Source organism: Sinocyclocheilus rhinocerous, unplaced genomic scaffold (genome assembly GCF_001515625.1).
Source record: "Sinocyclocheilus rhinocerous isolate Xijiao unplaced genomic scaffold, SAMN03320098_v1.1 scaffold4545, whole genome shotgun sequence".
Lineage (NCBI taxonomy): Eukaryota > Metazoa > Chordata > Actinopteri > Cypriniformes > Cyprinidae > Sinocyclocheilus > Sinocyclocheilus rhinocerous.
In genome coordinates, this window is record NW_015635030.1 from 467,089 (window position 1) to 490,079 (window position 22,991).

General features: G+C 37.6%; 3 protein-coding genes across 6 annotated transcripts in view; 2 read left to right on the forward strand and 1 right to left on the reverse strand.

Annotated features, from left to right (window-relative positions):
- Positions 1-9,361, forward strand: part of bmp1b (bone morphogenetic protein 1b) — a 20,472-nt gene extending 11,111 nt beyond the window's left edge. For 2 of the 3 annotated variants that reach the window (XM_016560343.1, XM_016560345.1), the window contains exons 7-20: positions 1,443-1,567; positions 1,947-2,062; positions 2,237-2,339; positions 2,569-2,685; positions 2,776-2,921; positions 4,067-4,262; positions 4,340-4,465; positions 6,487-6,650; positions 6,771-6,951; positions 7,309-7,434; positions 7,959-8,086; positions 8,200-8,413; positions 8,493-8,743; positions 8,861-9,361. In XM_016560343.1, coding sequence (XP_016415829.1) covers positions 1,443-1,567; positions 1,947-2,062; positions 2,237-2,339; positions 2,569-2,685; positions 2,776-2,921; positions 4,067-4,262; positions 4,340-4,465; positions 6,487-6,650; positions 6,771-6,951; positions 7,309-7,434; positions 7,959-8,086; positions 8,200-8,413; positions 8,493-8,743; positions 8,861-8,995 — 2,128 coding nt within the window. In that variant the 3' untranslated portion in view covers positions 8,996-9,361. The remainder of the gene's footprint in view (positions 1-1,442; positions 1,568-1,946; positions 2,063-2,236; positions 2,340-2,568; positions 2,686-2,775; positions 2,922-4,066; positions 4,263-4,339; positions 4,466-6,486; positions 6,651-6,770; positions 6,952-7,308; positions 7,435-7,958; positions 8,087-8,199; positions 8,414-8,492; positions 8,744-8,860) is intronic. The other variant, XM_016560344.1, reaches the window with a different exon arrangement.
- A 1,800-nt stretch (positions 9,362-11,161) lies between these two features.
- Positions 11,162-15,957, reverse strand: trim69 (tripartite motif containing 69). 2 transcript variants are annotated; one of them, XM_016560348.1, is made up of 6 exons: positions 15,404-15,957; positions 15,238-15,333; positions 14,039-14,272; positions 13,351-13,373; positions 13,134-13,249; positions 11,162-12,518 (listed from the first exon to the last, which is right to left on the reverse strand). In XM_016560348.1, exons 1-6 carry the CDS (start codon positions 15,878-15,880, stop codon positions 11,974-11,976), a joined length of 1,491 nt encoding a protein of 496 aa, XP_016415834.1. In that variant the 5' UTR covers positions 15,881-15,957; the 3' UTR covers positions 11,162-11,973. The 2 variants fall into 2 exon arrangements, with proteins under 2 accessions (XP_016415834.1, XP_016415833.1); XM_016560347.1 differs by having other exon boundaries at positions 13,134-13,252.
- Positions 15,958-19,574: 3,617 nt separating this feature from the next.
- pcna (proliferating cell nuclear antigen) lies at positions 19,575-21,953 on the forward strand. Its single transcript, XM_016560350.1, has 6 exons — positions 19,575-20,090; positions 20,617-20,714; positions 20,889-20,956; positions 21,052-21,246; positions 21,342-21,465; positions 21,552-21,953. The coding sequence occupies exons 1-6, from the start codon at positions 19,870-19,872 to the stop codon at positions 21,626-21,628; spliced, it is 783 nt and encodes a 260-aa protein (XP_016415836.1). The 5' UTR covers positions 19,575-19,869; the 3' UTR covers positions 21,629-21,953.
- Positions 21,954-22,991: the final 1,038 nt, after the last annotated feature.

Sequence of the window (22,991 nt, forward strand, 5' to 3'; positions counted from 1 at the left end):
GCTTTAAACTCCGCTCTGACCGCTCTTCGTCCACATGCTGAACATTCAGGGTGCTGTCGTCATGGGAAGTAGATGAGAGCAAAGAGCAATCATTCTGTCCTCCATACAGCAGAGAGAAAGACAATATGTAGTGGACAGGTGCCAGTCAAATATGATTCATATTTGATTGATGCAAGCTGGATCTCTGTCATAATCATGTACAGTGGCTCCAAAAATTATTTGGACACCTAGGACACTTAAATATTATTAGAAATATTTCTTCAGCACTAAATATTATATATTAGAATGATATTAGAATGATTTCTGAAGGATCATAGGACAATGAACCATTGTTAGTATCAATAACTAAAACTAAAACCATTAAAAAATTGTTGCTTAAACCAAAATAAACATAAACTGTAATAAAATGAAATATTAAAAACTTAAAATTATTTTATTTCAGCTAGTTGTCAAAGAAACATTTTTTGTTTATTTAACTTAAAGTACTAAAAGAACATAAACAAAATAAACTAAAACTAAAAATACTTTTAATAGAAACTATATAGATAATGGAAAAAAATAATAAAAATGACAAACAACAAAATTACTGACATTTTTAACTAAAATTAAAATGAAAACAGAAAATATAAAAAATCTAAGTCAAAATATGAACAAAGCTAATAGCATATCAATTATATAAAAAATAAGACTGCACTGAAGACATCACGAGAATTAGTTTTTAAAATCTATTAAAATAGAAAACATTTTTAATTGCAGTACTATTTCACTATATTACTGTCTTTACTGTATTTTTGATCAAATAAATGAAGCCTTGGTTAACATAAGAGATTTACTTCAAAAACATATAAAAAAAATAATTTTCTAAATTAATTTTTAAATTAATCTTTGATGATGTATAGTGTCCCCACTAATCATGTACACTAGCCCCAAATATATATTTGGACACCTGAGACACTTAAAAAATATAAATGTCACAGTATTAAATCACAAAAATGTCAAACCAAATGGCAGAAAAATAGAAACACTCTTTTAAAGCAAAACATTTAACATAAATATGCTTTAATTGATAAATAAATACATGTAAAACCATGTAAAATTGAATTTGGACTCTTTATGATTTTAAAAGCCATTACAAAGTGTCTCAGAAAAATTAAGTTAGTTTTAATAGAGGCTTGTGTGGCATTTCTTTGCTTGCAATTACATTTAGACAATTGTGGATTATTTGTAGGTTAAATGTCAAAATGTACTTTTTAGGTCACTGTGGTCTCATCACAAATAAATCATGTAACGCTGATTGAGTTTACTCTCTGTACACTTTCAGTGCGATACTCTGTGCGTGCTCAATATATGATTGGATTGTTTTTCAGATGCATTCTCTATACTTTAAAAGGCTTCACTCACAAATTATTTGGAGGGCTGTTGCTTTTGTGTTTGAAAATTAGGGGCATCTATCTTGATACTATGCTGCCAAAGTATGAAGTTGATGGAGTCCGACCTCCCATCGGCCAGTGGACGAGACTGAGCAAAGGGGACATCGCTCAAGCTAGAAAATTATATAAGTGCCCAAGTAAGTGGCCCTTACATCTCAAACATCTTTGTACTTTTGTATCTTTGTAGCAGCCAATCTTCCAGCTCTTGCTTCCAAAATTTGGAGTGTTTTGCCAGATGCAATCATGATTGTGACATCAGTTTAATTATCCATGTAAAATGGGAGAATGAAACAACTGTGTTATTATCCCCTGTAACAGAACATTTGTTTTTGCGGTCATCTACTTTAATGTTAGCTGGAATGAGAGTGATTTCCCACTTCAAAATAAAAGCATGATCCTTCAAACTGACCTTACCATCTGCAAAACTCCTACTGTTTTCCAATAAGAGGATCCGGTTTCCAGGTCAAGCATCTGTGAGTTTGTCTCGATGTGGTTTCGACTCTGGTTTGTGCACAGGATGTGGCGAGAGCCTTCAGGACAGCACTGGAAACTTCTCCTCCCCTGGGTTCCCTAATGGATATGCTGCATATCTTCACTGTATATGGAGGATATCGGTCACGCCTGGGGAGAAGGTAGAAGAACTTCACACAGAATATGTACACATATATGAGCTGGATGTTTTCATTACACCTTTTGCAGACGATAAAAATGAAAAGACCCCATACTTTTGAACATTAGTGTAAAAAATTTTTTTTTGACTCCCAACTACTCTCTCTCTCTTTTGTCTGTGTTTCTTTCTTTGTTAGATCCTTCTTAATTTTACTTCAGTGGATCTGTACAGAAGTCACTTGTGCTGGTACGACCATGTGGAGATCCGTGATGGCTACTGGAGAAATGCACCTTTGAAAGGTTCCTATTATTAAGATCATTTCTGCATTTTTTGTCTTAAATGCATGTTTATTATTTATTTGTTTGATAAATAAAACAAACTTCTCTTGGCTGTAAAATTATTGGAAAGAAGGACATGGAAACAATGTGTAACACAAGATTATTGAATTTTCAATCAACCCTATTCATGTCGTTCTGGAAGAAATTTGAGCCCCATTATTCTTTGATCAATTTGTTGCATTTGCTTCAGGCCGTTTTTGTGGAGACCAGCTATCCGAGGCCATCGTGTCCACTGACAGTCGACTGTGGATTGAATTTCGCAGCAGCAGTAATTGGGTGGGGAAAGGCTTCTCTGCTGTCTATGAAGGTATAAGTCCACTGATCATCAGCTGAGAGGCTCATCTGTTCCCCTGAACTGATGTAGAGTTATTAAGTGATGTCCTGTCCATGGTCTCAGCTATTTGTGGAGGTGAAGTGAGAAGAGACAGTGGACAGATTGAGTCACCCAATTACCCTGATGATTATCGGCCTAATAAAGTGTGCATGTGGAAGATCATCGTACCCCAGGGGTTTCATGTGGGCCTCATCTTCCAGTCATTTGAGGTAGGGTTTGTCATTGTCATGTGGTGTTCTATTACTAGCCTCAGACAGCAATGCATCAGAGTGTCTGAGACCACAATAATATATACAAGCAGGCTCCGTCTCAGGAAATACTGTCATTTGTACACCATGACTATTGTTAATATAATTAACAGTATAATGAACTTTTTAATTAATTATGAAAAAAATAGATATTCCACCATTTCACTTAAATGAGCTATATAGAATTAAAATTCTATTCTATTCTATTTATTATATACAGCTGCATTGTATTTCCTAATTTTTTGTTTTGCACAAATTTGAATTATTTTGCTTTTTTTCTATCCAAAAGTACATGAAGTCAAAATCGAAATTATTAATATAAAAGCAGTTTCTGTTACATTTTTGAGCCTTTTTGTCGCTTTCCCAAAAAAGAAGTACACTTCAGCATACTTTTAAAAAGCGTACTTATTATGGAAATTAAATACTTATAAAGAATATACTTAAGTGCAAAGTGAATGTAGTTTTTGGACAATTAATTGCACATTAATTGTAATTAATTAAAATGTATTATCGTTTAACTTGTTATTAAATGCAATTAACTGAATCTTAGAGTGCTTTTTAAGCAGGACTTAAGTACATCTTTATACATAATTTCATAATTACTTCTATTGTTTTTAAATATAGTTAAAGTGTACTTTATACCTAAATTCTGTTGTTTTTTAAACACATTTAAATGACAAATTTGTAATAAAGAAGCTGCAATTTAATGTTTATGATATATTAACGTTAAATGTAATATTGAATAACACACTAGTTAAAATTAAGTAATTTACATGTGCTTTAGTATGTTATTCAACATCAAGATAAGTGTACTTTATTTACACATGACAAAGATTATGAAGACAATGATTTAAAATGAAAGAAAGAGAGAAATGAATGTGGAAATGTCATGAAAATTTCACTGAAGAGTAGAAAACATAAATCAATTAAATGCCTGTGATTTACTGTGACTTTATCTTGCTGTCGTTTCATTACAAGTGCTTAAAAGCAGTACTGACAGTGAGGCATTCTTGTGTTGTTTCTTACTGATTGTTCTGACAGAGGTATCACAGGTAACATTTCTTTAACGATCCTAACCTCAAGAGCTTCGCTGCTTTCACACTCAGATTGAGAAACATGACAACTGTGCGTATGACTACCTGGAACTGCGAGATGGCGATTCCGAGAACAGCCCTCTACTGGGCCGCTTCTGTGGCTACGAAAAGCCAGACGATATCAAGAGCAGCTCCAACCAGCTGTGGATGAAGTTTGTATCTGATGGTTCTGTGAACAAAGCTGGGTTTGCAGCTAATTTCTTTAAAGGTGACACTCCTTAATTGCATATTGACTGCTTTGCCTACTTTGTGACCCTCTGACCTTGAGTTTTGTTTGTAATGCAGAGATTGATGAATGCTCCAGGCCTGATAATGGTCACTGTGAGCAGCGCTGTGTCAACACCCTGGGCAGCTACCACTGTGCCTGCGACCCTGGCTATGAGCTCGCCCCGGACCGCCGCAGCTGCGCAGGTGATACCAAAACCTGTTCATGTAAACCAATGCACTAAATACCATGCACAACACCCTAGTTATATCTACCTCACATTTAAGCAGAAGTCTAAAGCTATATTATTCTTCTACACTACCAGTCAGATGTTTGAATTCACTAAGCTTTCACATTAAGATTGTTTTTTATGTTTTTGAAAGAAGTCCCTTATGCTCACCCAGGCTGCATTTATTTGATCAAAATACAGTAAAAGCTGAAATATTAAAAATCATTATTACACTTTAAAAGAGCTGTTTTCTAATTTAATATATTTTAAAATGTAATTTATTCCTGTGATGACAAAGCTGAATTTTCAGCAGCATTACTTAAGTCTTCAGTGTCACATGATTCTTCAGACGTCACATTATATGCTGATTATGATAAAATTGTCACAATTCGCTGGATGCGCGGGCATGAGGAAACGTAGAGATTTCTCAGAACGAGAGTCTTTTAATGATTCAAATAGGAGACACAGAGCACAAGGATGACGTTCAGAACAAGTAGATCCGACAAACTAAACTGAACAGACTGGGGCTTATAAACACAGGATAACGAGGGACAAAATAGACACAGCTGGAATCAAATTAAGACAATTAACACGAGGAGAAACTGGGTCACGGGGAGCAAAACACACACAGACAGTCCAGAACACTGACAAAAATATTGCTGCAGGAAGTGTAAACTGGTATCTAGTTGTATTTATTTATCGTAATGACTAAAACAGAATGTGGGATCATGTTCTACCCCTTATTCCAAGGCCTTCCCATTGTACAGTACGTATGTTAAAATTATGTATCGACTTATAGGTAATATATGGCAGTATATCTGTTGATATATAAGATTATAAGGAACAGACTGTGAACTCAGACATTAAGTGGTTGCCTTAAATAAATGAAGCCATTGTTTTAATGGCCGTAACTGATCTGGAAAACCAGAGTGTGAAAGCTTAATTATGCTCCAGTTAAAAGGGAGATGTTGCTGTTTCATTCACTGCTCTCCAATCAGGCTTTTAAGGTTTTATGATTGGTAACTCACTTCTCATCATATCTGTTTGTCAGATTTTGATTGCAGTCATTGTTAATGTAATTGTACTGGAAAATTGAAGCATGTCTGACTGGAGTGAGATCACCTCAGTTTGTTTATGCTACGGACATGAATGGTAGGAATGACGCAGATTAATGAGGACTGAGGAGAGGCCTGCTGTTACTTTTCTGAGCAATCATAATTAAGAAACCCCACTGATTTACATTGAATGAGGGATCCAAGCCATATCTAGAAACCAGAATATTATAGAGAATTACGGCTAGGCTCTTTTGTTCCAAGCAATCAACCAAAGGAAGGATTTTTGATGGCAGTATTTCTCTGATAATATTACAGTTTTTATTAATAAGCTATTATAATGTATATATAATGTAGAAACTTAAATTTTCTGTAAAGCTGCTTTGCAATGATTTGCATCGTAAAATATTAATATGAATTGAATTAATATTTTGAATTTGCATTTACTTTGATATTTTTCCATTTAAATTGTATTTTTATTTTTGAATATGTCTATATTGTTTTTATAATGTTTTTAGTACATGAAGTTAAACTAAATGAAACATGGACTATTTGCATTTTAAAGGAATTAAAGAGAGCTGTCTGACCCTGCATAGACAGCAATGCAACTGAAATGTTCCCATGTCCAGAAACGTAGCAAGGAGATCTGTAAAATAATCCATGTGACATCAGTGGCACATGGACACAGCTGACACAGAACAGCATACGCTGTTTACGTCCGACAGAATTTTCATTTTTGGGTGAACTAACCCTTTAAGTGTTTACTAATTGGTTGGCTTTGATGCTTGTATTCAGTTTTCTTTAGATTTGTAACCAGCTTTGATGTTTCTGACAGTGGAAAAGATTATAGTTGCTGAAAGCTGGAAAATTTCTGTCATGTTTGTCTCTTTGCTTGCTTGTTGCTCAGTCAAGCAAAGATAATAATGGTTCTACCATCTGATCCCAGCAGCTGCCTGTGGTGGATTCATCTCCAAACTCAATGGCTCTTTCACTAGTCCAGGATGGCCACAGGAATACCCACCCAACAAGAACTGTGTGTGGCAGCTCATTGCCCCGGTGCAGTACTGCATCACTCTGCTTTTCGATGCTTTTGAGATAGAGGGGAACGATGTAAGTTGACTATTTGTGACTTGTTGCCAAAACCAAATTATCTTTTGACCGCAATGACAATGCAATGCGCAGTAAATTCATATGAAGTCTATTCATTTGTTGTTGTCTGTCTGTTCACAGGTTTGTAAATATGATTACGTTGAGGTACACAGTAGCTTGTCCACTGACGCAAAGCTTCATGGGAAATTTTGTGGCACTGAGAAACCAGAGGCGATCACATCCCAACTCAATAGTATGCGTGTTGAGTTCAAATCTGACAACACTGTGTCTAAAAGAGGCTTCAAAGCTCAGTTCTTTTCTGGTGAGCATGAGAATGACCTGTTATCATTTTCAACTTGCCGTTGAACAATATAAATACATTTCAGACAGCCTTGACTTTTTTTCTGACACTTTCAAAGAAAAAATCCCGGGTTCAATACAAGTAACCGAAAGTAATGTCAGCCTGTTTTTCAGCTAGTAACTACGCTCAAAAATCACATTTACAGTAATGCACTTACAATGAAAATCTTGAAAGTCTGTGGGTGCAGAACTGTGAAGTTTCCTTTAATAGGATGCATGAATGTTGTAGACTCTTTGTTTCACTGTTCTATATGCAGTTGGGCGTATTGTGTCCATCAACAGACTACATAATAGTGTACTTCCTCTTTTTCTCTGGCAGACATGGATGAGTGTTCTAGGGAGAATGGAGGTTGCCAGCATGAGTGTGTGAACACATATGGGAGCTACAGCTGTCAGTGTCGCAGCGGCTTTGTGTTGCACAGCAATAAACACGACTGCAAAGAAGGTTTGGCTTGATGTCACATTCCCAATCATTCTTGTATTGGAAAATATTTGTATTGTGTGAAATAAACTGATTAGAAAGGCAGGGAAAATCTAAAATACAGTGGAGTTTCCTGAGGTTGTGAAGGTGTTCATTTCCTTTGTAACATAAAAAATGGCTAAATTAAGCGCTTCAAAGCTCTGTAATCTTTTTGAAGTCATATAGATACTGATTCAGAGGTGAATGTTTTTTGCTGTTTAGTTATTGCTGTAAGGCTGCCCTGAAAACACTTCCTTTTGCTCTTTGTAAACTCTTTAAACCTGAACTTGAAGTCACGATTACCTCTTAAAGGAATAGTTCACCCAAACATTTGTAAATGCCATCATTTACTCATCCACATGTTGTTCCAAACCCATAAAAACTTTGGTTAATGAAAACTGGGAGGTGTCTGTCCCTCTATTGACTCTAATGTCCAGGTAAATATTATGCATCCATTCCCTAATTCTGCATTCCCAACAATCATTTATGTCCCGGTTTTGTGCTTTCAGTGGGCTGTGATCAAGCCATTACCAGTGTTTCTGGTATTATTACAAGTCCAAACTGGCCGGATAAATACCCCAGCAAGAAGGCCTGCACATGGACCCTATCCACCACCCCAGGCCACCGCATTAAACTGGTGCTTGCATCATTCAGCCAGATAAAATGAATGGTTAAAGATACAGTATTCTCTGGTAACCAAGGGAATGGTTAAAACCATTCCGCCAGCTCAAATTGTATTCTTTCCCATAGGCTATTGACGAGATTGACATGGAGGCTCATCAGGAGTGTGCTTACGACCACTTGGAGATATATGATGGCCCAAATGGCAGAGCGACCAGTTTTGGTCGCTTTTGTGGGAGTAAAAAGCCATCGCCTGTCATTTCCAGTGGCAATAGCATGTTCCTGCGGTTCTTCTCTGATATCTCGGTACAGAAGAGGGGTTTTAAGGCATCTCATTCAGCAGGTATTTCTTTTTCTCAGAAGTCCTGAGGTTCTCCATAATGAACGTTTGATTTCGGTTAACAATAATCACTCATTTTCAGAGTGTGGCGGTAGTCTGAAGGCGGAGATAAAGACCAAGGATCTGTATTCCCACGCTCAGTTTGGTGACAACAACTATCCCGGAGCTTCAGACTGCCAATGGGTGATCTCAGCAGAGAAGGGCTATGGGGTGGAGCTCATCTTCCACACCTTTGAGATTGAGGAGGAAGCTGACTGTGGCTATGATTACATAGAGCTGTTTGATGGCGCTGATGTTAAAGCGCCCAGGCTGGGACGCTACTGTGGGTCCGGGGTAAAGCCAGAACTTAAGATCATTGCTAAACCAACATAAGCAATCATCATGCTTAAAAATGTCTATACATTTTACAGTGCAAAGATTTATATATCTCAATAATTTGATCATTTATAGCCACCAGAGGAGATCTACTCAGCTGGTGATGCCATTGTCATCAAATTTCACTCGGATGACACCATCAACAAGAAAGGTTTCCAGGTTCGGTACACAAGCACCAAGTTCCAGGACACCTTGCACACTAGTAAGTGAGTTCTTCATGACGGCAGAGTTTTGGAGAACATAGCAGCCAGGGGCCTCTGATACCTCCTGTGCACCTGTGTTAGTGATGCCACCCAGGGCCCCTTGTCCCCCCCCCAGACTGCAATGAAGAAAACCTAGTGGTACCAGACCCTTTCAAAAAGCTGAAGAGGGCAAGCTTGATGTAGGGATATGGCAATATAGTTTGCCCTGTTGTACTTCAAAGGATCCATTGAAACCTCTTTAGGAAATGGAAAATCTGAGTGGCAGATATTATCAGTATGAAGAGCTTTGTTGACTCCAAGCCAACAAGAAAGGATGAATTAGATACAAAATGTCCCTGATGGACTTTTGCCTCCCAGAGATCTCTTCAGTTCCTCAAAGGCTAGAATCTAAAAGACTTTTAGGTGATTCTTTTATTATAAAATTAAATAATAAAATTCACAAATCATAATTCTTTATTGCCACACATCTAGGTTGGTGGTAATTGAGTTTGGAAATGTATAAAATATCATTCAATGATAATTACAAGGATTATATCTTTTGTAAAAAGCAATTCTAGCACTATTTCTTACATGAGAGTTGTACATGATTATTCAGACTGTTAGACTTAAATTATATGCCATGAAATTGTGTACCTGATGCAATGAACTGTAAGACAAAAATGTTAATGCGACTAATAAACATCATTTGAGATGACATTGTTTTTTATTGCTTTTTTGACTTTGTGTATAAAATTAAGATGTATAAATTGAGCTAGGATCATCATGAGTGGTATATGAGTACACAGAACAAAATGTATCAGAAATCTCGGTCTTTTGAAACTACTTGTATAATGTTTATTATGGTAATCCTGAAGCCTTTAACTATAGTCCAATGTGGGCCAAGCTGGCTAAAAACAGCTCGGTTTGTTTGTCTTCGTGGTTTGTTAATCTTTTCTGGTCTCCTAGCTTTGGTCAGGTTGGTCTGTTGGTTAGTTTAAAAGGGGTTTGGACACTTTTCAGCTTGTCAGGAGTCTTAAACCAGGCTCAGTATAACTGCCTCAAGTGAAGTTATTGATTTTATGGGACAATTAATACATAACAAAATATCAAGGACAAAAATTTTAATTGTGGTTCATTTTATCATTCAAATCAAACAAAATCATTAAGTGCTATCCTTCCGCCGGAACATATAATCCCTCACACGTAAATAACCTAACGTAAACGTGTGCTGCGCAGTGATACTTACAAAACTAGGCTAACGTCTTACCGTATATTTGAACATGGCTAGAAACTATTCGTTGTTAAAATTTTTGTAAAAAGTTTTTTCGATCCTTTCAAGTCGTGCAGCTTACGTCCATGGTTTATTAAAAGCCGTGCGCCACACTTCCGAGTTATTCACTCTGTAATTGCAGGGTTTTTTATTACTACATTCATAAGTCTCGGCTATATTGAAGGTTGAGTTGTCTAAGTGAGACCCTACAGGGCAAAATACAGTCAGATCAGAGTTACTCATTGTGCGGTGTAAGTTTCCTAAATGACTTCATTACTCACTTGTTGGTTAAGTGTCTAATCATTGTAAAGGTGGAATACACGAGTTTTGGCGTGGGTCTAATTCTGCAGCACTTGAGTTGTCTAAGTGAGACCCTACAGGGCAAAATACAGTCAGATCAGAGTTACTCATTGTGCGGTGTAAGTTTCCTAAATAAATGACTTCATTACTCACTTGTTGGTTAAGTGTCTAATCATTGTAAAGGTGGAATACACGAGTTTTGGCGTGGGTCTAATTCTGCAGCTCTTAGAAAACTAGACGCTGATTCAGTCAGTCAGTGTGGGTAGTTCTCTGTCTTTCCTTGTGGGCTTTCAGAGCGCATCAAGAGTACAATTGCACCTCCTTGTGGTTAGTGATGGTAACTGCATAGACCTTATGAAGTCTTGAGGAGGGAAATATTTTGTTAAATCTTTACCAGATAGTAAAAAAGAGGCAAAACATTTTGTTGGTGTTTTTTTTAATAATGGTTTTCATTGTGTACATGTCTGTATAAAAAATTATATAACATCATTAGACTTGTAGATTTTAGACTATGCTAGAATGCCCATCATCCTTTGACTGTAGCCTAATGGGATTTCTTGTGTTTTACATTTGAATACTTTCTCTTTTTCCGCAGGATTGGAATGAGAACCGTGTTTATTTTTGCACAGAAGCCTAGTTTTAAGCTGCTGCAAGTGTAAGATGCCATTTACCTGAACCTGAATTTTATTTTATTTTTTGCTCAGCAGTGAGGTCTGTAGTGTGTATATATATTAGCATTCCCATTCATCTCAGTGGCAGTGGAAGTATACTTGTGTCCATCTTTGCTCACTAATAACTCTGTTGATTGGCTGATGGCACAAGAACATGCATAAACTCCTCAAAACACCTGAGCTGTGATGTCAGAGGCAGCCGATAGAGGAAAATATAAGTCTATTTTAATGCTTTTAAGATCCTCTAAAAAGAATCAGTCATTGGTTAAATATCTACTGTAATATACTGAAATACTTTTGATGATATGTAGCTTTAAATACACAGCCAATTTTGAATGGCTGTCAATTGAAAAAAATGCTTTTTGCTTTTACAAAGGTGTAGTTACGACCATGCTGACCAGCCTAATTCTCACCCCTTTGTTTATAAAACCTAGGAATAGCACAGAAACATGTAGAATATGTGATATCTGCCAGGACTTATGCTTGGTAACTTTAACGTGGGGAAGGGTCATAAGCCATGGTTTCCAACCGTTTTTATGACTTGGTTTCATATTCCAAGTTCCATGTGCCTCCACTAACCCACTGGAATGTTAAGACGTTATATATTTACTTATTTATTTGTATTATTTTATTTTTTGCAAGTCTCATAAGTTGCTTTACCTTTAAACAAATTTCTAAAATGGCTTAACTTAAAATATCCAGGTCCAGCCTAGTGTTTATATAAAAAAAGAAATATTAATATTATGAAAGAAAATAAAGAAAATTTCAGATTTTAGGTAGGAACACTTTAAGAGGCTCATTTTCATGCACTTTATCCAGGAAGCCGAGGTTAAAATAAGGGTAGAGAGTCTCGGTGAAGGTGTCCTTGAAGGTGTAGAGGTGTGTCATGCTCTCGGCATTGTAGAAGGACACCAGGCCTCTTTTGTAGTCCAGATACACGCCGATCCTCGCCAGTGGCTCTTCCAAAGACAGCAATGTTGGCGGAGATGTCCCGGCCATATACTGAACTCCATATGATAGTGAGAGCGTCCAGAAGCCGTTGGCAGGCATGGTATTGATGACACCTTTTCTCGTAACAGATTCACGAGCGACTCCCACGGTCCACACGGTGCTGCTGTACACCTCCACCTCCCAGTAGTGGTGTCCTTTAGTGAACCCTTGACTGCCCAAGAGAGACAGCGCGGCGTTGAATCGCTGTGGATTGTCCTGCATCGCGTTGTTGAAGGTCTGGTAGCGCACACAGGTGAGCGAAGATGTAAGACTGAGCCAGGGGTTGGCTGTTTTGGAGTTAAATGTGATGGCTGAGGGAACTAGAAAGGGAACAATGGAGCAGAGAAGAGTTAGTTCATGCATCCTAGAAATCGTAGAAGTCGTACAAAATGCAGATGAGTTTGGGTGCCATCGGTTCAAACAGCTGATAAAAAGATCATAATGATCCACAAGTAATCCACACAATTCCAGGCTATGAATTAATGTCTTGTGAAGCAAAAATCTGCATGTTTGTAAGAAAAAAAAATCCATAATTAATACATTTCTAACTTCAAACCAACTTCTGGCTAAAATATGAATCTATTATCCATAATATTGCCATAATATTGCTTTCATTATTTTGGATTATGGTCTGGTATTTTGGCCAGAAGTGACAGTTTAAAGTTCAAAATATCTTAAAGGGGTCATATGATGCGATTTCGCAGACTCAGAGGATCCATTGGTGAGCAAGTGATGGAATGCTAAATTTCTCCAAACCTGTTCTGATGAAGAAACAAACTACATCTTGGATGGCCTGAAGGCATGTCAATTTTCAGCAAATTTTAATTTTTGATTGAGTTATTCTTTGAAATTTTGTATGCATTTACACAGCATGATTTAACGTGAAAATGTATATTTGACTTATTTCTTTTTTTTATTTAGGATCATTCTCAAACCTGGATAGATGCTTCCCTTCAGTGACTTCCACACTCTGTACTGCAGGGGCCCAGCGAAGCGGCCCTCACACAGTCTGGGCGGCGTCAGTGCTGGCTTCTCAAACTTCGGTGGCTGCCTACTTGAAACAACACAAGCCCAGAAATAAAAACAATTCAACTTCCTCATGAAAATATTAGTGAAAATATTAAATGTAACAGATCCATAGAGGTCTCTCACCTTTGAAGCAGGCCCTTTATACTCTGCAAAAAAGACAGGAAAAAGGAAATTTATTAAATTGGCTCAGTTCGAGAGGCAGGGACAGAAGTTTTCCACATGAGATCAGTGTTTGAAACTGAGCTACACCTCTTTTTTTTCATCCACAACTGGAAAATCCCCTAGTGCTGCACTAATGGCATTATCTTCCCATTGCAAAGCTGAGATAATTACACTGCATCCTGTGTTGACCCAAGTGATATCCCACAGAGCTTTCTGTCAGCAGTTAAGTATTGAAATGATTAAGATATATTATAAAAAAATATATGTTCTTTTCAGATCTTACATTTTTACGTCATTAATACATGTTTTAACATTACTTAAAAATATTATTTAGTATCATTTGTATGAATATATTATACACAACATTACATTGCATCTCATCTTTCTTTAAAGGGTCGTTCCCACTGACAGCATATCACTTGAGGTCAGCAAGTCTTGTGCACTTGATTGTAAGTAGGCAAGTTCCTTCTCTACTGCAGTATCCAACTGTATCTGGTGCCGGATTACACAAGCGTCACTGTCTGCACACCCATTGCCAGCAATCTGACACTCCAGTTTCGCCTCAAATCACCACCTCCCAATGAAAATACTGTAAATGTCTTTTGGTTCTGCAGATATCTGTCAGTGTGACGTCTGGCTTTGCACTCACCCTGAGTAGTGTGTGAGGATCCTTTTCACTGAGTTTGTCCTCGATGTCGTTCATAGCTCTGCGCAGGCGTGATATCTCCACACTGAGTAGGGCCTTGTGCTCATCCAGCCTTATCAGCTCTCGCCGTTCCTCCGTCTTCAGCTTGACCTGCAGGAGTTTTTCTTCCTGGTACAGGAACTGATGAAGCTCGCTGAACTGTGCCTCGATTCTCTGCTTCAGATCTGCAGTGTGGTCCTGGGTTGAAAAACAAGAGAATTTGAGGTGATGTTTTGCCTCAGAGGTGGAAGTCAACATGCATTTGACAGTTGTGACCCTGGAGCACAAAACCAGTCTTAAGTCGCTGGGGTATATTTGGGGTATAAATACATTGTATGGGTCAAAATTATAGATATTTCTTTTATGCCAAAAATCATTAGGATATTAAGTAAAGATCATGTTCCATGAAGATATTTTGTAAATTTCCTACTGTAAATATATTAAAACTTAATTGTTGATTAGTAATATGCATTGCTAAGAACTTCATTTGGACAACTTTAAAGGCGATTTTCTCAGTATTTAGATTTTTTTGCACCCTCAGATTCCAGATTTTCAAATAGTTGTATCTCGGCCAAATATTGTCCTATCGTAACAAACCATACATCAATGTATGGACAAAAACAGTTGAAAAATTATACAACATATTTTCTTTTGTGTTTGGAGCAACATGAAGGTGAGCACACTCTAAATAATGGTTCTTTATTGGCATCTATGGTTCCATGAAAAACCTTTAAAGGGACCCTTTAACATGCATGGAATCTTTCATTGCACAAAAGGTTCTAAAAAAAAGTTTCTCTAGATTGTTACTAGATTATTAAAATGTTTTTCCACACAAATAAAAGAATGGTTCTTTTAAGAACTGTTCACTGAAAGGTTCTTTGAGGAACCCAAAACGGTTCTTCATCACTGCAAAAACGTTCTTCTGGAACCTTTATTTTTAAGAGGGTAAATGATTACAGACTTTCCATTTGTGGGTGAACTATACTTTTAAGAACATAACTTTGAATTCATGTTGATTTGAACCTACAAGTTATTATACCTACTGGAAAGCATCAAGAATTTAGATGATTAGGTGTTAGTCAGGTTAGGATCAGGAATCTTTTCCAATGCTTTTCCAGTTAAGAGGTACTGGAGAGTATGCATGAGGTTTAATTTCTTCTTACCTTCAGTTTCTTCACCTCCTCTTCAGTCTCTCTCTCACACTCTAGAGCAGTGTTGAGCTCTTTTTGAAGAGCATTTGCTGAAGTGGTCAGAGAAGCCTGTTCAACACAAACAACATGAGCTTTCAGCTGAGCTGAGGAAGTTAGAAAACATGTCTTTGATTCTTACCCTATATCTCTGCTCTGCATCTTGCAGGCATACCAGCGTGTGAGCCCGGTGATCCTGAGAGATCCCACACACCAGACACACCAGCTCCTGGTCTTCCTCACAATACAGCTTCAGCTCTTCTCTGTGTCGGCTGCAAAGTGGGGTCGGAGGAAACGTGTCTGCTGATAACCTGGTCAGCCGATCCCCACTTTCCTCGATCCCCTGGCAGTAGCTCTCCACGATGTTGGCCACGATGCGGTTGGGTCTGTAGCTATGGCCTGGAAAGACTTTCCGGCACTGAGGACAGGAACCAGATCCACCCTGGCCTTTTCCACGAGGACCGCTCCAGTAACTCGTAATGCAGGCCTCGCAGAAAGTGTGGTCGCACGGCAAGGAAACAGGGCGCTTGAACAGGTCCAGGCAGATGGAGCAGGTGAGATCCCTGCTTAGGCGCTGCGCAGAGCTCTTGGACACTCGAGGACTGATTTTCTTTTCCATTTTGTCCTGTGTGGGAAGATTGTTGGATATCTAGTGTGTTTAGTGTGCATCTGTGGTGTTTTTCTCTTCGTCTCTTCCCTCCCAGCTCTCTCAGAGCTCTGGCCCCGTCTTTCCTGTTGATTATGAGAAAGGATAGGGGGAGCTGAGGGGGCGGCTCTTGTCTCAGGCTTGATCCTGCCGAAAGTTGGCTGGAGTTGCACGTCCCCTCTGCTTTGCTTTAACATGACGTCAGACCTACAGCCAGGAAACCGAGAACCGAGACATGGACTGTTTATTTTTAGCGAAAGCCTCTTCTATGCATTGGTCCTCATGAATTCCATTTCAAGAAACTTTATTGCACAAATACAGTAACCTGGTATTTATCCAAAACCTTTTAATCCCTTCCATATCACTGTGCGTATGTCAGCACAAAAAGCTTTGCGAGTACAACCAGATGTGCCCTACTTTCTTTTTGAACTTTCATAAAGAACATAAGTGTATTCAAATTTGAAAAGCAAATTTTTTGATGCATCATTTATATTTTTCAAAGTTTGGTCTCACAACTTCCACCCAATGACTTTTTAATATTTTATTTTATTATATTTATCAAAGTGTATTCATCAAAGTTCTATCTCACAAATTCTATCACTATTCTATTCTATTCTATAAAGAATATCTACTTTTCTTGCACTAGTACCAGTTACTTTTAAAATAATTTATTTAATTTAATTTGATAGAAAATCTAAATCTAAGTTTGGTCTCACAACTTCTTACAACTTGATTTGTAATATGTTTTTATTACTACATTCTCTGTGCTTTGTAAGTGCTGTTGAGGTTTCCAATGTTGCATGCCTCTGAAGCAATATTTAGTTTTCTCTCCTGATTGACAATAAAGTGAATCTTATTCATTTATTAACCAAATTGTCATTTAGTATTATTTCAGTGTAAAATAGCAAATTTTCCAAAGTTAGTATTTGAGGACGACTGCTAAGACTATCTAGTTGAAAGTACCATTGTGGTCTGCACATGCCTGCAGCAGTGGCCGCTGTAATCTCAAGGGACTGCAAGCCAAAAAGAAAGAGTTGGATTTGAACTCCCTCCCCATATTCCCCAGGACCGCTCGGCCTACGCTTCCTTCCTGTTCATCTGGTATTGTTGAAGTTCAATTCGATATATCCTGCCCCTCTTCCAAGTTCCCTGAAAAAAAAGAGATGGTGCTACAGCTATAATTTAATACAGAGAAGAATAGCCAAAATGATGTTTGAATAAACATAGATAGTCGTTGAGTGTCTCTTGGGAAATACAAAGTCAAAGTCTTGAGGGCTCAGAGTGACTCAGAAATGGGTTTTGGTTCAACTCTGCAGTGGTGGTATCGCAATCTTCACAGGAAACTTGGCAGTCACGATAGGGGCTTTTAAATCAGAGACTGTTTTACAGTTGTTTACTAGCATTGGGAAATTCCACCCCACTTCAGTTGGGTGGGTTCAGGAGTTTTGGGGCTAAATTAGAAAAACAAGAAACCCGCAGTAGGAACCAGCTGGTAAGCCTTGAGGTTGAGGATTCTGCCTGCAAGATGGGACCGTGTTTGAACTGTTCTCTGATTCGTGTGAATCAACAGCATACAGTCTCATGTGAGTTTCAGCTTGAGTCAGCATTTGATCCCATTCCAAGGACGTTATCATGCACAGCTGAACAGATGCTCTAATATTCCCTACTCCATGTGTGTTAGAACATGCTATGGAGGAATGCTTATATATACACAACCTGAGGTCATGTTGTAGATTGCTTTCAGCATTTAATGCAGGAGACTGCAAAAGAATAGCTGTTGTGACATGTTTCAAAGCTGTGACAGTTCGTCCATAATATAATTCAAGCTATTTTTATATATACTGTATATACATGCACTTTTATAACTTTGTATGAATTAAATATGTACTTGATTACTTATATATACTTATATATATATATCCCGAAAAAGTTAAGTAGAAAAAGGTAGAAAAGCTAATTTTCTGATAATTATATTTATCAAAGTTTTCTCAGTGTTCTGAACTGATAGTTAATCTAAATCTATGTATAATTATTATACACATACTTCATATTAATTATGTAGCTGATTTCAATTATTATTTTTTTTTACTTTACTTTTACAGTTTTCGTAGAAACATAGGTAAGGTAACAACATATGTCTTGTCTCCTGATTGCAATAACAGCAAAAGAAAAGAAAAAAGAACGGCAAGGCAAACGATAAAAAAGGCTCAAATTATATTGATAAAATACCAGTGAAACTATCTGAATTTCATTGCCAGGCCTTTTTTATCATGGTCCTTGATTTTCAAACATAACTTTTCACCACATAAGTATATATGGAACAATAAGGACATCTTATATCAACGCAAATCGCTTTTTCTGAAACATTGGTTTGAAAATGGTATCACATTGGTGGATCAGTTATTTATTGTAAATGGTTTTCTCTTTACCTATAATGAGTTTTTGGCACATTATAATATTCCAGTAACACCAGGGAACTATGCAATATTTTTTGGTGCAATATCTCCTAAAATGTGTATGCTGTTTAGACATCATAAAAGAATTAACAATCAACAATAGTCCCATAATTAATTCCTATGTAGGTGATATTTGTTTTTCCTCTAACTAAAAAACAACAACAGATCTATAAGAGCGTTAATTCAAAGAAACATTGTGTCTTTGCCTTATATTTACTCATATTGGAATTGGACTTATACCTAATCAATATTTAATTACAAACAAAGTTAAAGAGGTATAATTTAAAATTATACATGTTTTACCCAGTAAAGCTATACTTGGTCAAATTTAAATGGGATATTGATGTTAAGTGCACCTTTTGTGATTATTGCCCTGAAACTGTGATTCATTTGTTTTGGCACTGCCCTTTTGTGAGACCATTTTGGCAAGATGTATGTGATTTTCTTGCCAAGAATATTGATGACCAATTTGTGTTGTTTTGGAAATATTTACTATTTGGTCTTATGTAGGAATGTAAAGATAAGTGCAATAAGGTTTATATAATACATTTTATACTTTTAATGGCAAAATTCCATATTCACAAATGTAAATTTTCATGTAAAAAACCCTGTTTTATATCTTTCAAGAAAGAAATGGAACATTATATTGTCTCTATACGATTTTCTATGAAGCAAAAGGCACTTAAAACTCTGAAAATGTGTAAACTTTTCACTATTTTTATGTAGATCCTGTGTTTACCCCCCCCAATGAAATGTTTGTTACATTTTTGATGTTACTCGTTGTATCTTGACAACCTGTTTGTTAATAATTAAATGAACAATTGACGTTGGAAATGGTGACCTCTTGAGGCCAATTGCTGCAATTCAAAATTCAAAGTTTTCAATATTCATTTGTCACATTAGGAGCATTAAATTTGACAGACAGACAGACAGATAGATAGATAGATAGATAGATAGATATGTTTTACATATACACCCAGATATTCATGTCATTTTAGAATTTTTTTTTAATTTCAGCCTTTGTTTCTCTAAAATGCTGTCTTTAAATTTTATTTAAGTAATTACATTTCCTTTTTAAACATTAAAAAAAAAACAAAAAAAAAACTTAGTAGTAGTTACTGGTTTGACAAAGCACAAGCTCACGCAGCACTCAACCAAATGCGTATGAAATTACGCCCTCTTGTGGTCAGTGGCTGCACTTCCGTCCGTGTTCCAGGAGGAGTCCAGCGTCAGAGGAAATGACGAAGGCAAGAGTGGGCCAGTTTATGAAAGTCCCAGCAAAAGCGCGCGCAGTTACAGTCAGAGCCTCGAGAGAAGAGAAGACGGGACAGATACACCCGTATTTCTTGTAGAGTCTTTGGATTTGTACGTGCTGCCGCTGAAACACTTTGATAGACTACGATTACTGCATTCCTGCACTTGAAGACGAGCAGAAAACCAGGCCGCGCTTGTGTCATAACAGGAATTAGATAACTTTTTTTTCTTCTCCCATAAAAAAGAAGCACAATGTTTGAGGCACGTCTCGTTCAAGGATCAATCCTTAAGAAGGTTCTGGAGGCTCTGAAAGACCTCATCACCGAAGCCTGCTGGGATGTCAGCTCCTCGGGGATCTCGCTGCAGAGCATGGATTCGTCTCATGTGTCTCTGGTGCAGCTCACGCTCCGTAGTGATGGGTTCGACTCCTACCGCTGCGACAGAAACCTGGCTATGGGTGTCAATTTGAGCAGGTATTGAAGGAAAATGATGCGCGTTTAGTGTTATTTGACACGTTGAGCGTGAAAGCTGAACATGTCTGTTCAAGCCCGACTGCGCGAGCTAAAAGGAGCCCGCCATTTGTAAGATGTAAAAATGTGTTTTGCTCCTTTCACGATTATTAGTATTTTTGAAATGCATTTTTAATGTGTCCATTTGCAGTTCAAAAAGTTTTAGTATTATTTGGCGCGTAGAGCGTTTCCTGCATTCTCCCCTCACTATTGAACGTGACGTCATTTACCCGCGCTCAAGCTGGTTGGCGCGAAAAATAACCGGGTTGCTGAATGACAATATGGCTTTGCAGTTAGACAATAAAAACTTGGTCAAAAGAGACGTAAACCAAAATTTTAAATGACAGTCAAAGAGTCGTGGGAATAATAACTAAATATAGTGTTTTAAAATGGAAATTGTGTGTGCTTTTTTTAAAGCGTGAATGCATGTTTCAATAAAAAGTGCCCAAAACTGAGTATTTTTATTCGAATTATTTTTCTTGTTTTCTAGCATGTCAAAGATTCTGAAGTGTGCTGGAAATGAAGACATCATCACACTTAGGGCAGAAGACAATGCAGACTCTTTGGCACTTGTCTTTGAAACACTCAGTGAGTATATAATACTTAGTTACACTTTATTTGTTACATGTTTAACCTAAAACTAGGAATAAGAATTCCAATGTACATAAGCCATATCTATTTTTCTTCTGGCTATATGTTTATATTGATAGTGTGATATAAAATATAGTAAGAGCACTTGCTGATCTTCAAATGTGTTTTCAGATCAGGAGAAGGTGTCTGACTACGAGATGAAACTGATGGATCTGGATGTGGAGCAGCTTGGCATTCCAGTAAGACTTATTTTACAAATTCTGATATGAATGTGCATTTTTTTTTTTGTGCTTTTTTCTCCAATCATCATGTCCCGTTCTGTTTTTCACTTCAGGAGCAGGAATACAGCTGTGTGGTGAAGATGCCCTCTGGTGAATTTGCCCGTATCTGCAGGGATCTGTCACAGATTGGTGATGCTGTCATGATCTCTTGCGCCAAGGATGGTGTGAAGTTCTCTGCCAGCGGAGAGCTGGGCACAGGCAACGTCAAGCTCTCACAGACCAGCAATGTCGACAAGGAGGATGAAGCGGTAACATTCTTTTAACACTGGCAACATTACAAACAAAAGTCAGGTGTGGCAGTTGTTTGTTATGAAGGAAATTCACAACACTGTGTTCCTTACAGGTGACAATTGAGATGAATGAGCCGGTGCAGCTTATTTTTGCTTTGAACTACCTGAACTTCTTCACCAAGGCCACTCCTCTGTCCAAAACCGTCACACTCAGCATGTCCGCAGACATTCCACTAGGTAAGGAAAATGCTTACATGCCCATATTAAATTGCCTTTTGAGTTCAAGCAATTTAAGTGATTGACTGTCTTTTTTCCTTCTGCAGTGGTTGAGTACAAGATTGCAGACATGGGGCACGTCAAATACTACCTGGCACCCAAGATTGATGAAGAATCGTCCTAAAGCCAAGTACAAGACTGAAGTCTGTCATCTGCAGAATTTCGTTCTGCATATCAGAAATTATTTCAATAGATGTTTTGGGAAAATGCATTTTACTACTCTGTGTCTGCTGTGGTTTCCAGTTCAATGGATTCACAATTCTGTGGCCATCTAAGCCATTTCGTATGATTGGTAGATAAATGGGCACACTTAAACCATGGTAGTTTGGTATTAGCTTTACCAGGCTCTGTGGGCTGAATCTAGAGTTCTTAAAGACAGCATGTACAGACTCAACTTTGGCTCAGTCTCATTTTCTCGATCTTTGTGCTCTTGTCTGTCTGTCTGTCTTGACTCCACTTCAGGTTTTTGTCCAACTGCTCATTTCAGTGTGTAGATAATGTCTGTAAATATGCTAATTGGACACATCCAGTCAACCATTAATAAAACTTTTTGTAATGATGATTTGCTTCTGTGTGTTGCTTAGGTCATAACATACTTGATATTTAAAAGAAAGATGTTTAGATGTTCTTAGTTTTTTTTAATATATATATATATAATATGGTTGCGAGTTCGAGTCTCAGGTCCGGCAGGGATTGTAGGTGGGGGGAGTGAATGTACAGCGCTCTCTCCCACCTTCAATACCACGACTGAGGTGCCCTTGAGCAAGGCACCTAACACCCAACCAACCCCCGGGCGCCGCAGCAAAAATGGCTGCCCACTGCTCCGGGTGTGTGTTCACTGCTGTGTGTGTGCACTTAGGATGGGATGAATGCAGAGCACTAATTCTGAGTATGGGTAGCCATACTTGGCCACATGTCACGTCACTTATAAAACTTAAAATGTAATAAAGTGTTGAGAATTCTGTTTGGAACAATGTAAACTTAATTTGGCCACTAGAGGGAGCCAGATTTGCAATTTTTTTTTTTTAAATTTGCTAGTTTCATGTTTGCACAAAAATTGTCTTTACAGAATATTTTTGACTTATGTTTTGTTAAACGGAAAATTACTCCTTTCTCTTAAGTAACTCTCAGAAATAGCATTCAAGAGAAACATTTCCATTCGTAAGACAATATAGACACTGCGTTTGGATGAAGCTCAAGAAATTGATTCGAGTCCAATCTTTCAGTGAATCTATTGAACCAGTTCTCAAAACCGATCTGGGAGAGAGGCCAATGGTTTTTTGGATCTACTTAAGCTTATAATACTTTTGAAAAACGCAATCCTGAAACATCATGATTCGGTAAGGGCGGTTCTCGAGTCAACTCTGAATATTGTCCGATTCGTAATGATCCATGAACGTATGAAAGTAAAAACATTTTGGATTGCACCGAAATTACAACAGATGGACTTATTAATAAAACGTAATGAAAGTGACAATATGGGCCTA